Source organism: Triturus cristatus, chromosome 4_2 (assembly GCF_964204655.1).
Source record: "Triturus cristatus chromosome 4_2, aTriCri1.1, whole genome shotgun sequence".
In the NCBI taxonomy this organism is placed as follows: Eukaryota; Metazoa; Chordata; class Amphibia; order Caudata; family Salamandridae; genus Triturus; species Triturus cristatus.
This window is the reverse complement of record NC_140586.1, coordinates 227,119,107-227,136,433: the sequence shown is the minus strand read 5'-3', so window position 1 is coordinate 227,136,433 and position 17,327 is coordinate 227,119,107. Positions and strand designations below refer to the sequence as shown.

Below are 17,327 nucleotides of genomic sequence, written 5' to 3'. Positions count from 1 at the left end.
AGCTGTATCTCATGGTTGAAGGGTTTGTGTTCTATGGTCGCTATCATGTGACCAGTATCCTTTATATACGAGGCATATAGTTTGGTCAAAAGACATAAGGCGGCATCCACATATTGGGAAAGTGGTTCAGTGCATTAATTAATAGATGATACAATTGGTCACATAGGAGGATCTGTAATGTTCTTGTGCGTTTTGGGAACTCTATAGAGCGCAGGGGTGACTATTGCTCTTGTTAAGAAATTTTAGTTCCTTTTGGCAGATGTAGCCATATATAAAAGCCTTTGCTTTGCTTTTCTCCATTTTTATTTTATGGTCTGACAGCACTGTCTTCCGAGTGCGCTGATGAGTGTTCAGGGACTTCAAGCATAGTATCTATTTTCTCTGAATATTGGTCCGTATCCATCACCACAATGCCACCTGCTTTATCGCACGGCTTGATGGTGATGTGCATGTTATTCTGTATGTTTCTCAATGCCTGGCTTTCTGGGATTGTCAGATTCAGGGTTACCTTCTGGACATATTTGGTGACTCAATTTCTTGATGACCGATTTTTCGAAAACAGCAACTTCTGGCAGGAGGCTAACAACCTGAATAGTTAGTTTCTTGTTCAAATGGTATGTTGTTAGACAAACTTTTTAAATTTTATTTTACGAAAGAATGAAAATAGATCTTTATTGAGTTTAAAAATATCTGGCTGAGTGCTGGGAACAAATGACAAGCCTTTACTCAAACTGTTAGTCTCTTCCATGGAAAGCTCATAACTTGGGGATAGTGTCTGCATTAGGGGTTCTCCGATCTAAGATTTCCAATACTGCTGGTTCCATGTTCGCATGCAAGGTTGCGGATGTGGAGGCTATATCTGTGGGTAATAGTTCCTTTCCTGTCTCTGAAGTTTGACACCGCCTCTGCCCCTGCCTTTCTGTAAAAAAGGCGAATGTCCTTGTTGGTATTGGTTTGTATATTGTCCTCTGTGGTTTCTAGAATTGTTAGGAGGTCCTTCGTTTATTCCAGGACCTCCATACTCTGAGTCCGATGAATTTGTATCAGAGAATATCAGAGTTTTCTGTCTTTTGTAGGCACGTGGATTGTATTGCTCTTCTTCATATCAATCTTCTTGGTAATAGTTGCTTTGAAGGTAGGGATAGACCTTTTCCTGCTTGAACCAGTGTATGTCTTTTTTCAATGTATCTGTTTTACTCTTAATCAGATAATCCTCGAACTCCTGTAGTTCTTGGTTTACGTTAAGCAATTTGTTCTTTACTTCCTCTACAGCTGTATTTGTTTTAAGTTTTTTTCCTCCAAGTTTAAGATCTCTTGATTAAGGATCTGTATCATTTCTTTCATGGTCTCTATGATGAGGATCATCCAATCCCTGGAGCAACCGTTAGCAATCTGTGACCATCGCTCCAGGAATTTGCGCACCTCAACAAAGAGAGCCAGAACATTTCTAACTCTCGAGCCAGAAGGTATCACCCCTGCCTTCAAATATTCAAGCATAAAGTGAGCATGAGACTCCATTCTTTTTGCTTTTTTCTTTAAATCTAGAAGTTTCATCCATTCACGGTTGTCTCCTGTTACACCACTATTATCTGTTAGTGCCAGCTATTGGTCCAATGAGTGCTGAAAACACATCTGTAAATCCAAAAGTTTTGAAACCTTCCATCTCTGCAAGGCTCTAAATTCTGCACAAAAGAATGGGGTTTGGGGCAAGACGATATTGCACCTATCTCTAGTAGATTTGTTATCTAAGAAAGTAAGGTGCTACGGACCGGAGTTTCATAACCCCTAAAACCCCTAAGACACACGATGCCTCAAATTACCACAAGCAATATACAGTGGTCCAGCACTCTAAATATCAGTTAATACTTTTTAGATTTAACACATTTCCTCAAAGTAATGGCAATTCAGCAGTGTTTCCATCAAATTCTTTATTCGTAACTTCTTTTTTCAACACGATAAAAAGACCGTAGCCAAGGCGTTTCGTCCTCTCGGACTTCTTCAGGGCAAAAAGCACATTTACTTGCGGTCTGTACTGTCATTCAAAGAGTACTGTATCCCTTTTCTGGATTCGAGCCAACACCATCTAGTTAGATGTCATGCAGAGCTTATTTAGACTAGTCAAAGGAAGTAGGAAGAAGTCAAAAGTAGAAAATGACGAAGCAAGTTCAACAACAGATAGCCTATCAGTCCTTTTTACTCCGGTATGATGTTTCCCCTTTTACAGAAATAACCATGTCCTCCTTAATAGGACTTGTTTCGAGCATCCGTGACATAGGTGTCATATCATCTGATAACACGTTTTTTTTCTTGAAAGTGATAACTGCTGTTGTAGCCACAGGTATAAAAGACCTTTTGAAAAATGGCTTACGTCAGTGGACCTAAGTAACCATCTTAGCTCTGTACCTCGCTCTCTTGCTGCCAAACATCGGTTGTGGAACTTGCTTTGTCATTTTTTACTTTTCACTTTTTCCTACTTCCTTTGACTAGTCTAAATAAGCTCTGTATGATATTTAACTAGATGGTGTAGGCTTACTACTGTGACCTTTCATCTCACTTGCACCTATGGTTCTTTCTATATTCACCTGTAACATAGGAACCCAAAGCAGTCACACATGATAGGAGGTTTGCTTCCTCTTTGGGACAACTATGTTCTCAATCACTGAGTATGCTTTGCAGTACATAACATTAGCCCCACAGGTATGGTTATGAAGAATAGGTTACTTTTATTTTTTCGGAATACTGTACCAGTTATAATCCTGAAGCAATTACATGAACAGACAATGATGTATGTATGAATTTTTAAATTAAATGTACACAAAAAAGAAAGAGAAAAATAACCAAAAAAATTGTATTTATCGAATATTTGCTAGATGCAATATAATAAAAAATAAAACTCTCTCTGCAATTACTTGGCCTATTGCATATTGATGTTGGGTTTTGTGGCATGTTAGAACTAAATTAGGTCGCATCAAAAGCAATATAGGTCAGTTTAGAGGTTCGTTTGTTAGCTAGTAATGGCACTATTGACCTGAAGGAGTGACTACCGATGAGGTCAAAAATGTAGGTTTGTGGGAGTTTTATTGAAACAGATCAAATTTCCAGCAGGTACATATGTTGATCTGGACCCTATCACAGATTTTACCGGCAAGGATCTACATATGTTTGGACAGGGATGCCTTCTGCAAAGTAGGACAGAAGTCCACTCTTGCCCCCTGCGAACCATAAGACCCTAGGTTGGTCTGTGGTCCTGGGAAGCACACACTCTAGTTGAAATAAGATCATCCATGCCCTGGGACACATACAAGAAATGTTTCTGTTGATACATTGGTCTGCGCTATATTACATTTCATGTGCAATAACAGACAATAAACATTCCAATCAAATAAAAAGGAAATCGGTAGTTCTTGAGTTCCTGGTCAATTAAATCTTTAGGTCCAATTTGTACATTATTTTTCGAGCCAAAAAGTTTCATTCCACTTTAAATGGAACTACATAAGGGCAATTAAATTATTGCAGTCATCACGGAGCACACTACTAGGTGTAAAAAAAAAAAAAAATTGTCTGGATTGTTTTGTATGTTCATGGCATCTTGGGACGCGACAGAGAATGTGGCATGGTCATGAGGACCGAATAACACCTTCCAACATGCTATTGAACCTTGTGTATCACAGACTACAAATACTGGTTACTGCTTCTTTTCAAACACTTAACCGTTAACCCCTTCCCTGCTCATGACGGAACCGTTCCGTCATGAGCCACGGTTGGCGTGTGCTCATGACGGAACGGTTCCGTCATGACAATCCTGTTGGCGGCCGCTCCGCCTGCGCGGCGCTGTTTCCCCGCCTGTGCGAGGGGACAACGCAAATGGGCGGAGTCATGACGGAACCGTTCCGTCATGAGCACAGCTCAACTGTGGCTCATGACGGAGCGGCTCCGTCATGAGCACAGGCCCGCCGCGCTGCCCCCCTGCCCCCCCCAGCGCTGCAGCGGAATGTCCGCAGCAGCGAAGGGGTTAAGAAAGAAAATGCCGGAGGAGGAGCCAAGATGGCGACCGGGACGGCAGCGTAGATTCCCGGCTCCGTGAACCTCCGCATCCCGCACGGCTATCCTGCATGAGATCCTTACTCTGCGCTACGAAATCGTGTTCGTGAACGAAAGTGGCAACCGATCGTGTGACTCCGAGGTTTCTGACTGCCGTACAACCGGAGAAATCAGCGGTTGAACTTTGCGGCCCGTGCGGTCCCGAAGCCGGGACCTCGAGTGGACGCCTTCGCCGGGTGGCAGTTGAACAACAGCGGCCTGTGGTGACTGGGTGGAGTCGGTCCACCGAAGCGAAGCTCCCCTCGGCCTGTGTGCTGTTGCGGACTGATGACATGCCCGGGTGTAAAATTCTCGGATTCTGTGGCGATTGCCCCTGCCTTTGACGGTGAGCTGCCCGGACGCCGTCCCTGGCTCGCCCTGATCCTTGGGGGCTGCTCCCGGCTTTCTGCGGGAGCTGGTCCGTGGCGGAGACGACTGTTGCCCGTGCCCGCGCAACGGCTGAATCTGTGCCTGCCCCAGGATCCCTGTCTTCAGCGACGTGGACCTGGAGGCGTTGTTCCCGGGGTCCTGGCCCCAATACGAGTCGGGCCTTCCCAGCGGCCATTTTGTCACGATGCAGCCTACCATCCTCTCCGCTGGGACGCAGCGAGACAGGGGGTGTGTGACTTTCGGGAGTGTGGCGGAGCGATCGGAGGGAGCTGCTCTGGGGTACGGCGACCTCCTGGAGGCCCTTGGTGCCCTTCATTACTCCTTGGCTCATGGCGCCGGGATCCTGGGGGGGAAGCTGGATGATGTGGTGACAGTGTTGGGACAGTGGCGGCATGCTGATCCACAGGTACACAGTGGCTTTTTACACTGCACACAAGAGGAAGATGTTGCGGCCCCCCCCGCGATTAGTGTACAGCCGGACACTCCGGACGATACGCTATCGTGTGGTCGGCTAACTGTGGACTTGATCTGTTCCGGAGGTATTGGACCTGAGCGGAAGATGGTGGCCTTGTCCCGTGCGCGGTCTCCGGCGCCCCGGGGACAACTCCGGCAACGTGTGTCTCATTTGGCTGATTCAGCCTGTCTGGACCTTGTGTGCAGCGCAGATCCTGGGGCGGCACTGGAAAAGACACCCCTCCATGAAGCGGTCTGTGCGGATGCTCAGAGACTTCCACCCCACCTGTGTGCGGCGCTTCCCGACTGTTTTTGGACACTCCTGTACCTTGGGACATCGGACATGGTGCTGGGTCGAGGGGCAGGCATGGGCAGAATCGCAAAAAGCGGTCAAGGCTGAGGCCGATCCTTCGGGGGTGGTCACCTAGTAGACAGGCGGACTCATGGTGGCGCGCTCTCGTGGTTATTCGCATAATTGGTGTATAATGCTCCCCATCCCCCCCCCCTTTTTTGATATGTCGACTTGGTGCTGCTAATTGCTTGCTGGGGGGAGATTTCACCGTGCGGGAGGGAGAAGCCGGGGGTATGTTTTTAAGGCCCTCCTCCAGTTTATTATATTCTTTCCGCCCCCCCGTCTGGGGGGGCTCTTTCTCACTCTCCTTTTTCCCTGTCTCTTCTATATTTCGGGTCTAGTTCCAGGGCGACAGGCACACTGCCGGGGGGTGGGGCCATACTCATTCGCAGAGGTGCAGGGTGGGGGGATGGGGGAGGGGATTCTTTAGTCTTTATCTCTTTTTCCATGGCCTCCTCTTTCTTCTCTGTTCCTTTTTGCTTATTTTTCTGGGATCAGTGCGATACACTACCCTGATTGTGAATCGTTTGCTCTTCATGTGTGCCACAGTTTCGGGGGGTTCGCTGGGCTTTAGGTACGGGGACCTGCAGGCGCAATTATTTTTGATATTTTTCCACATCCGTACTTTTTCGCGCCTGCGCCATTGTTTCAATGTATTGCTGCTTATGGTTTACGTCTCTTATCCTTGCCCCTTCTCGCTGTTGGGAAATTGTTTGGCACCTGATCCTACTGTTTTGTCTTATCATAAAATGAAAAACCCTTTCTCTCCTGGTGTCCTACCTGCGCGGCTCATTGGCCGGACTATATTGGATTGAAGACTTTGCTCTCCGAGGTGCCGCCTGTGTTGACATTTGCTTTTATTATCCTGCTTACTTAGCGGCCGGCCCCGGGGGGTTGTAGGCCCATACGTGTAAATGATTGAAACATCAATAAAGGTTTTTCAAAAAAAAAAAAAAAAAAAAAAAAAAAAGAAAGAAAATGCCCATGCCATGTTTTTAAACACACTAGTATGCTCAATGAGGACTTCGAAAATGTAATTGCCCTGAAGAAGTTCCCTTTGAAGTGGAACGAAATGTGAAATTTAGGCAGTGAGACCACCTGGGTTTGAGCAGTTCCTTTCCTCAAACCACAACTGGAAAAGGCGTGCCAGCCACACCAGTACTGTTAACCAGGTGTACTACCGCTCGCACTACTGTTATCTGTGGACTTCATGATGTAGATTCCTCAGCACACGATACTTCACACAAAAGTGAACTTTAACACTGCCCGAGCCTCTGTTGCTAAACTGAATGGGTATTTTCTTCTTTACACATTGAAGCCCGGTAACAACTTTTTTGCAGTGGGACACAACTGAACTGATCTACATACAGGTTACTTAACCAGGAAGGCAGATCGTACATACTATATAGCAAGTTCACAGCTGTGCCATAACCTCACCTTGTCCCATCATGTGTGACTATTATCCAGTAGCACTCATATTAGAACCTTGTGCCTCACTGACTTTACTTCTGTGTACCATTAAGATCGGGTTTGTAATAAAAGTACTTCACTTTTTCAATAAAGATAAGCACTGGTAAGATGCATTACGGACTATGTTGCTTAACTGTTTCAGATTTGGAGCCTCAATCCCCCAACACCACCTTCCTGAGAAGCCTTTGAGTGCCCGCCTCCTTGCCCAGAGAGTGAAAGGTTATCTTTGGCGCTGAGATTACAATGACATAGTAGGTCAGGCCCCGGGGCATCATTTGTAAAAGTACCCAACCCCAAAGATTTAAGCCCAGAAACCCCTGCATGCCTTGTGGCCTCCAAAAGTCTTTGAAAACATATCACTGAAAGGTTCAGAGCAAATGGCTACTTCAGTCAGAAAAAGATTCCCACACAAATGCAAAAGGCTCTCTTGAATTCAGTCCCATTAGACAATAAAATATATAGAGCCTAAAAGAGGTGTTGGAATGTCGGTTAGAAGAGGTTTGAGTTGAAGCAGGCACCAAGGAAATGGGGAGGTAGGAGGTGGGGATAAACATGTCAGTCACAATCAGGGGCTGAATATGAAGCCCTCAGCCATAGTGAAGAGTCAAGTGTGCAGAGCTTTCAACTTGCCCAGATCTGTGCGCAAGTAGCTTATTCAGTCCGGGATTTTTCTTTGTATTCTGGGGCTTGCAGTCCTGATTTTTAGGTCGAGGACCGTCCGGTCTGCCGAAGGCAGAACCGGAAGTCGGAGATTTAATGTTTCTGAGAGTGGCTCCTTAGCCCGCCTCTCTTTTTGCCTCTCCTCCATTGGCTGGCTTCCTAAACGGAGGCCAGCCATTGGAGGAGAGAGCCGTCCCTCCAAATAGGCTCCGTCTTTTTCAGATTCGGGGGCGTGTTCCTTGCTGTTCTTTCCACTTTTTAGCCACGCCCTTTCAGAACAGCAGGAACACGCCCTCGAATCCGAAAAAGTTTGGAAGCTTCCAGCCGCCATTTTTTAGCAATCACGCGAAGCTCCGAGTGCGTTGCGGCGGCGCCGGGCTCGGGAATCCTGTGCACAGCTCCCATGTGCAGCCTGCTCCATGCCCGGCTGCCCTGTGCGCATCACAGACCGACAGCCTCCTCCCGAGGATCCCGGTGGCTGCGCTCCACCCTCAGCCCGGCCGCTATCTTCCAGTGCCGTCCGCGCCGTGGCACACTAAGCACCTTAGTAAACATCAATTGGCTGCTAATGGCTTAGGGGGAAGACAAGGAAGGAGTGGACATTACTGAAAGGAACCAGGGACACTAAAGAGCGAGTTGGGGTAGCAGCCTCCGTCAGTGCGATATGAACATTGGTCTGCATGAACAGAAACCACAACAGCGAATGCTACGTAAAACCGCAGACTGGAAGCAATCGATATAGGGAGCGGAATGGAGTGTTAAAGTCGCTTCAAATGCTATGTTTACTGCTTGGGATGCGCGGGGGAGGGCAGAGGTAGTTGTCTGTCATACTATGTATTTAGCAGTGTGTGCATTATAATGCATTTGAGAAAGTCAATGCCAGATTCTAAGCAATTCAAGATACCCCTGAAGACACACTGTCTCTCCCAGGGCCACAGCTCGTGCAGCATCTCCCGGCACGCGCCTCATCTCTGAGGGAAGGCATGAGGTGTCCTCGCATGCGCACATGATTGCTCCAGTCAGGCGCTTGTTGTCATGCCGCTGAGATGAGGAATTCATCATATCAAACGCGCATCCGCAAATTTAAAGTAATGGCCGCAAATTAAAGTAATGGCATCGGTTGCCAATTTGCACCATGAGCAATACTGGCCTGATCAATGGAGCATGGATACAAAGCTACTGACGGTAGCAGCCTGTCATTTAGTCTTCAAGCATCGTGCTGCAGTCGGTGTCCATTGCAGGTCACAGGAACTTCTCAGCATCATACTGGCTCCCGCCGGACGCCCGCTCTCCCCTTCCTGACATCCGAGCTGCCGAGTAAATAAGTTTGCGCTATAAAAAAGTGCCGAAAACAGCTTCCTTCTTACATAGGTTGCCGAGCGCTGGGATTCACTATGTCAGTGAACGGGAGGTGCTTTCTTCATTTTGTTATAAACAGGAGAACTTTGCCGCCGCGGCTATGTAATAACCTGCCGCTGGGGTAGTTACACTTACAGACTGCTAAGCTGTTGTTATCCAACTCCCCACCTATGCTATTCCCATGGCAGACTTCTACAATAAACTCCATGTTCTTACCTGCCACGGGTTCCCAAGCCAGCAGAATCCGCCCCTCCCGATTTGGCAACTTTGCCGGGGTAGTCACTTTTTCCACTACCGGGTAAGAGGCCGCTGTAAGGTGACTATATATATGCATGCCATGTGCTTAAGCAGCAAAACCTGTGCATGGAATAACTAAGCACATGCCATGCAACGAGTAACCATTCCAACGTGCTATTCAGCTCAAAAACGAAGGGTCCCATTTATCCACTGCACTTTATTCGTGGTAAGCACAATATGTTATATTAATAGTTGGCATCTAAAAGTCATATCTTTTCCAAATGATGACAGGCACCTCAGCGATTGGCTACATTATGCTTATATGGAACATTTGTTGAGAGACTGAAAAATACTTGTTTAGTCTTACACACAAGACATCCATAGTTCTGCTAAAGGTCAGCAGACTAGTTTATCTGCCTCTCACAAACGATTCTTCAGCACAAATATAATGAAGTCCATGTTCTCCACTTTAGAACACAATTAAAAAGTAAATGCAAGTACTGTAACACTTATGTGTATTCGTGAATGAGCTCAGAGCAAATGCACTTCCAACTACTTCTCTCTCTAAAAAGATCACTACCTCACTGTCTCACTACCTCACTCTCTATATCACAACTTCACTCTCTCTCTAACGCACTACATCACTCACTCTCTATCTCTCTACCTCACTCTTTCTATCTCACTTTCACTGTCTCTTTCACTACCTCTCTCTATCTCACTACATCACAACACCACTCTGCTTACATCTCACTACCTCACAACATCCCTCTCCCTCACTACATCACTGTTTCACTACCTCACTCTCTCACTACATAACTCTCTCTACCTCACTACTCCACTCTATCTCACTACCTCACTATCTCACAACTTCTCTCTCTCAGAACACCACTACCTCACTCTCTAGCTCACAACTTCACTCTCACTCACTACCTCAATCACTCTCTCACTACCTCACTCTTTCTATCTCACTAACTCACTTTCACTCTCTCTTTCACTACCTCTCTCTCTATCTCACTACATCACAACATCACTCTATGCTTATATATCACTACCTCACAACATCCCTCTCCCTCACTCTCTCTATCTCACTACCTCACTCTCTATCTCACTACCTCACTCTCTATCTCACTCTCTCTCTGCTAATGCAATAGGTATCACATATGCAAAAAAAAGCTAATGCCAATAGAAATGACAAGGCCATTTATTTAGGGATACAAAAATGATAAAAAAAAAATAATGAGCAATACCAATAGCTCTACCTATAATATTGCCGAGACCATTGCATTGTAAATGCTTGTTTTTAATGGAATCAAATGCACCTCGAATCTCAGATAAAGAGGAAAACAGGACTGACTCACCTCCTCACACACTGAGCTGAGAAACCTGAGAGCTCTGGGTGTAAAGATTTTGCAGTGATGAGAAAAGAATTACCAAGGTTGTCTCCAGTGCATCATGTACAAAGCCCTTACACATATAACTAGAACTATATATAACTGCCCCCAATAAAATGCGGAATCGCATCATGGACATGTAACAAGCTACTTCATAGGAGAAGTGGCTGTGATGTAGCTACACACAAGGATTACAGTCTGGTATGCCATTGCCAGTCACTTACATGAAATCTTGGGTTAGCAGGATGGTTCACACTATTAGTAACATTATTCTACATACAGATACCACAGGTATCATGGTGTTTATGGTCTAGCCAGAAATGTGGAGTTCCTATAGCCCAGCGCCCAGAACATATTGTTTGGGGTCAAGGGCATCAAAGCTTTCAGTTGTATTTTGTCCTTGGGACAAGTAGACCCAAGCCCCTGCAACACAAACCCTTTGGCTGCGGGTTTGCAGTACCACATTATGGATATGGGATGAGCACTGTCTGCAGATAAGGTAATAGCTTTGTCCACGTTAAGGCTGTTCAAACTTGTATTTATGGTTCATTAATTGAAAGCCTTTATTATTAGGGTGAGCGCTCCAAGTAAATGTTGGAAGCTCTGACTGCACTGCTGACAGTGGTTCCAGTATAAAAATGTACACGCGTTTTCAAAGTTTAGCAATACATGGCTATGTATAATGCTACCAGAATGCTCTCTAATTTGATGCAAATATTTGCAGAAGCTTGAAAGCAAGATTGACGATTCTTTGCTTTCAAAATAACATGTTCATGAAAAAATGAAAGCAGGAAAAAAAAACATTTTGCTATACTACTTTAAAATGTCAGGTACCATTTCTTTGCAGCATCATTTAGTAACACGTGTTGATGCATGCTAGTATTTCCCAAAAATATTCCTAATGGAAAATTAGTGTAACCAGTTTCAATAAGATTATGGGAAACAAGAACAAATAAGCATTGGCAAAGCCAGTAGGTCTGAAATAGGGAGGGCAGCTTTTTAGTTTTGTCAATGTGTGACTTGTTTTGGCATGGTCTTTGTAAAACCCTATTGGTGTGGGAGCTGCCGGGCCTTCAGCATAAACATTGGCAAAAGCAAAAATGTTTTTTTATCTCAAAAAGCACACACTGTCACAGTAGTTACTGTTACTGCGTAAAACTACTTTGTGTGGTGATATGCTCCTTGTGAAAGAGCAGAATGCAGTCACTCACAGTGAAGCCAAGAGATAGAGAGAATTTTAATAAACACAAAAGGTCATGTCAACGTCAGACCAAATTGGGGGTCCAAGCATTGAAGAAAGTCTCAAAAGTGCACCCATGGTATATGTCCTTGCATTAAGTGCAGCTATACGGATTTCGTGAATTCCCAAGAATTTACAGTAGTAGGACAAGAAATAGCACTCCTAGAACCAAAAAATTGTGAACTGCATTTTAGCATGAGAAAATATGCATGTCTAGATTTGTTCATGCGAAAATATAAATGTTTACAAGTTAATTTCCCCTCCAACCACTTTTTTCCCCAACTCTGGAAGACTGTTTATGACTGCTATTGTCGGAAGTAAATTTCCAAAATTTCTCAGTATGGGAAAAGATTAGAGAAGAGTTGTTGAAAACCCTTAAAATATGCAAGTTAGTTGGTTTGCACAGACTCAAAAGGGCATTCTAACCCTGGAACTATTGCTTACCACTACCTTCAGACCCAGTATGTAGAGCTGCAGAAACGTAGCAACATAAGGGGAGTGCAAGTATTCAAACACTACTATGGTATGAACCCTGGCATAATCAGAGCTCTTATGTAATGAGATTGATGCCATAATTTGTCGCCGCGCTACATGGCACCAAAGGGACAAGTGGATTTTGTTACAGGACAAGTAGATTTATGAAGCAACCTGCCCCACGGACAAGTAGATATTTTATTAAATTCGTCACCCCGTCTAGCTGACATACAAATCATGTACCATTCTTTTTTGTAAGGATAGATTTGTTATACAGAAAAACAGAATGGTCTGATAGGTTTGGTCTTTTGACCGATACTATAGGTTTATAGTCAGCTCGATCACTGATTTTTGTTTAGTTGTGTCAACCCAACTGACATGAACCAAGAATATAGAAACAAGTCCTGGGCACACGTAAACAAGGTATCACTCAAAATGACACAATGGGTTTCTCAAAGAAATGTCAATGTTCATCTTCAGTAAATTGATTCTTGATTTTATTATTCAAAACGAGCAAACGAAAACCAGCCGACACGTGTTTCGGCGCCAATGGGAGTGATCCCGCGACTTACTCAGGGCTGGGAAGGATAAAAACAACACTATGAATGAAATGCAATCAGTATTAAAAAATAGTGTTCGGAGAAATTCGTGAATTCCAATTTGTGACTTGCACCTTAAAGTGGAAACCCTAAATGGACAGGCAGTAAAAAAACACATCGATTTAGCAATGGTGACTTGCATTTTAAGGTGAAAAACTAAAATATAACAGCACATATCAATCATTGACAACCTGGTGCAAGAAGTGACAAAGTGAATTTCGTCAATGGTAAAAGATTTCCTAAAGTGACATTGGTGTGATTAAAAAAACGAATACATGATATTTAGAACCTAAACCACTAAATATTCTTGGGAAAGTTTCTTATGGCAAGAGGGAAGAAAATTTGTGGTATAGGGGAGAGGAAAAAGTTCCAAGTGTAATTAAGTGAGACTGGCAGACTCTATTTGAGCGCAAAAATACCTGTAGGTAACGAGCGCAAAAATACCTGTAGGTAACTAGCGCAAAAATGCCTGTAGGTAACTAGCGCAAAAATGCCTGTAGGCAACGATGCAAGTCTGTGTATAAACTGCAAGGGTAAGAAAAAGAAAAATATGCAAAAAGTATAAGTGACCTTATGGGGGGGCAGGTAACCGAAACTGTAACAACCGAAAAGGAAGACGAGCGCTTACCGCTCAGCCGGTGATAATTCCGGCTGGTAATGGCGTCTTAAGTGAGACTGACTAAATTTTCGAAATCTGAAGGTAACAAACTGAGGAGGTGAAAGGAAAAAATTGCAAATCAGTATCACATCGTTACCTACAGGTATTTTTGCGCTCGTTACCTACAGGTATTTTTGCGCTCAAATAGAGTCTGCCAGTCTCACTTAATTACACTTGGAACTTTTTGCATATTTTTATTTTTCTTACCCTTGCAGTTTAAACAAAAGACTTGCATCGTTACCTACAGGTATTTTTGCACTCAAATAGATTCTGCCAGTCTCAATTTCACTTGGAACTTTTTCCTCTCACCTATACCCCAATTTTTGTTCCCTCTTGCCATAAGAAACTTTCCCAAGAATATTTAGTTGTTTAGGTTCTAAACATCACGTATTTGTGTTTTTTAATCACACCAATGTCACTTTAGGAAATCTTTTATCATTGACGAAATTCACTTTGTCACTCATTGCACCAGGTTGTCACTGATTGATATGTGCTGTGTTATATTTTAGTTTTCCTCCTTAAAATGCAAGTCACCATTGCTAAATCGATGTTTTTTTTACTGCCTGTCCATTTAGGGTTTCCACTTTAAGGTGCAAGTCACAAATTGGAATTCACGAATTTCTCAGAACACTATTTTTAATACTGATTGCATTTCACTCATAGTGTGGTTTATATCTTTCTCAGCCCTGAGGAAGTCGCGGGATCACGCCAATTGGCGACGAAAAAACATGTCGGCTGGTTTTTGTTTGCTCGCTTTGAATAATAAAATCAATAATCAATTTACTGGAAATGAACATTGACATTTCTTTGAGAAACCCATTACGTCATTTTGACTGATACCTAGTTTACATGTGCCCAGGACTTGTTTCTATATTACAATGTGTAGGGTCCTCCCCTACACACACTTCGGGGTTTTAGGGAACATCCCCTTACCTGGTAGCACCGTACATTAACCACATGTGCAATAACTATAAGTAGACGTTTACATAGCAAAGCGCCTATATTCCCGAGTCACTAATAAGCCTTCAGACATAATGAACCAAGAATACAACTCTGAAAAGGCACTTCTAAGTTATATGAAATACTAAGCATGAAGATATGTTTTCAAGCATCCTCAAGGGGTATGTGTATGTGGGACACCTATTCAAGGAACTTTGGGATGCATCGGACAATAGTGGGCTGTGAAGGCCTCAAATGAGGGACAGAGTGAGGTACTGGACGAGAGGATTTCAAGAAGCGAGACAGACTACATAGTGAAGAGCCAAGTGTGACGACTCCACAAACAGTGATGCTGTCTTAAATACACCCAAAAAGAATGGATTGTTAGAGAGAACTAAACTTGGATACTTAGTGCCCCAGAGACACAGAGCCATAATGTGACATTACCTTAAGGATCAAGCAGAAATGCCTTAGATATATTGTGGAGGTTCAACTTTCCATTATCACTTGATCAGAAAACTGCAAACGCAGAGGCATTTTGCATGCACAGACACATCAGAAAACTTTTGTAGAGACTGAATGACAGACTACGTTTTTAGGGTTTAATTCCGTGATCCGTTCCCCTAAATAAGGTTTTCTTAAAAGATAGTACACAATGAATACTCCCCAATCACTACATATTGCCCCTAAACAAAATGTTGCACAATCTACCTCTGCCCTTTTTCCCATTACAGCAAAATATTGAGGGCAAAGTGAGAGATATGATACAGGTAGGCAGTGTTACTAACAAATCCCCAAAAAACACATTGTTAGAGGTACTGTCAATGTGGCCAACCACTCAGTTGGCCAGACACCGATATTATACTTAACATCTAATCCTGAATTTACCACTTTACCTAATGTGCTGGAAATAAAATGTGGGTTTTAATCCAGTATCTCCATTTGAATCAGTTACATGTTCTTGGGCTATCGCCCTTAAAACGTACTGTTCCGTTTCCCATTTTTATACAAGATTGTTAGCATTTAGAATTAATCTGAAAGTTGTATTAAGTTTGTAGCAAAAATAAACCTGCACTGAATATTACCTTGACTGGGTGGATAGACTGAGCCCGTTCTCGTGGTCTTTTCACCAGGATAGACGCAAAGTGCCAGCCTTTTGAAACAAGCAGTAAAGAAATGCATACAATCTCGGGTATCCAGCTCTATCACATTGTTTGATCTTGGGCAAATCATACTCTACCTGCATTATTCCCAGCATGGTTTCATTCACACGTTTATGGTTATCTGCGCATCTCCACATTCCTTACTTCCATCTCTAAAGGAAACTATTTCCCTTAAGCTACAACGTGCACTTCTGTACTGAAGCTCCTCCCTTACACAGACATGCAGTTCTTTTAACTCCTAGATGATCGAAATAGTGAAGGAGATGACGACATTCTGGCAAACCACTTGATGCGTCATGTTTTATGCAGCTAGCTGTAAGCAGAAAAATTGACATTTGGCGGCACGTACCAACTGAGAGCAGGCAATGGAACAGGACACCCTAATGCAGGAAAAACCTGCAATAAAACGAGAAGGATGGCCACCCTAAACACACATGAAAACAATGGAATATTAATAAACACCCAGGCCTTAATATATGGTGTACCCAAGACACGGAACCATGGCGACCATCATCTTGAGGACCAGGCAGAAACCCCCTCACATTTTTGAGAGATTCCAACAAAACGGCAGCTGTGAAGGTGCCCCAAAAAAATAAAACGTTTCCCGCCCTTTGATAACGCGATCACTATGCGCTTGGTTAAGCCAAGTCATGTCCTACTCAGAGAAGGCATGCTCTGCCGTTACCTAGGCTTGTCACCTTAACAGACTTTCCTGCCAGAACCACTATTTTTATGTCAAGGAAGGCAGAAAAATCGGCAAAATCCACTTTAATTTCACTCATATTCAGTAAAATCATACACAAGTCGTCACTTTCTTAGTTGACCTTCATGATTCCTGAAGTATAACTTATATAAGCAAAGACGGAAACGCTCGGCTATAAATGAATACAAAATAGACTACATAAAGTATAATTTAAGCATCGAGATCGCTAAAAACAAAACTCGGAGGGTGTGGCGTAATGGCAAGAACTGCCAACCTTGAAGCGGAGGAACCAGGTTCGAGCGTCGCCTCAACATCCTGTGATTCTGGCCAAAATCACTTAATCTGGCGCTTACGTAAAGCGCTCCAATACCTTTGGGTCGAGTTAGCGCGGTTTAAAACTACAAACAGACAGGTAAATTGAACCCGAGAAGGGCGGGCAAAGGGGCATATACCTGACGGTGCCTCAGTGGGCGTAACCCCTGGAACTCACATCATAGAAACAACACCTAGTGGTAGGCGTGGCTTGAAAGATTTCCAACTCTTCAGTAGGCGTACCCTTAAAACAGACCCCCGCCTCCTGTAGGATTGGTTTCGCTCAGCGGCTAGCGCACGCGCGCAGCCACCCAATTTTCTTCACCAGCCCCCTCCACTGGCCGTTGACCCCTCACCCGTTGCTTCGCCGCTCCCGGTAGCATCTCCTCTGGCCCGACAACAGCTTACCTTGGTTCCCGCCGCCTGGGCGGTCTGTGTGGAAACAGCTCCCTCCCCTTTCACCTCCGGCTGTGCAGCCCGTTATTCCGCGCAGTCGCACTAGTGCCAGCCGTGTGGGACGACGTCGTCACTGGGAATCACTGCCCCCGAGTTGACGTTCCTGCGTGTTACGTCATCACGGAGATGCTGTGTTTTTTTCTAACGTGCCAGATTGGTGGGGTTTTGTATTCAAGAACAATGAATGGCTTTCCAACTTTTTCATGCTGAAACGTACTCGACCTTATTGAAAACTGTGGTCACCCCAATATTTATAGTAGGCCTTGGGGACTAATCCGCCAAAATTAGTTAGTCACACTTTAAAATACAGGGTGAAACATGCTACCTAGACATACGCTTGAGTGCCACACGTAGAGTAATATACCTGGTGACCTCTCGAGAAAACACGAAT

The 17,327-nt window shown here is 44.1% G+C and overlaps 1 protein-coding gene across 5 annotated transcripts in view; it reads right to left on the bottom strand.

The window, feature by feature from the left end:
* The window catches only part of TMEM184B (transmembrane protein 184B), a 393,946-nt gene extending 376,936 nt beyond the window's left edge, over positions 1–17,010 (bottom strand). For 2 of the 5 annotated variants that reach the window (XM_085601314.1, XM_085601316.1), the window contains exon 1: positions 16,889–17,010. Coding sequence is in view for 2 of the 5 variants with exons in the window: in XM_085601312.1 (XP_085457438.1) it covers positions 16,837–16,863 (27 nt within the window). In the remaining 3 variants the exon portion in view is untranslated. Of the gene's footprint in view, positions 1–16,442; positions 16,482–16,836 lie in introns of those variants that run through there. The other 3 variants (XM_085601312.1, XM_085601313.1, XM_085601315.1) reach the window with 3 other exon arrangements.
* Between the last annotated feature and the right edge of the window lie 317 nt (positions 17,011–17,327).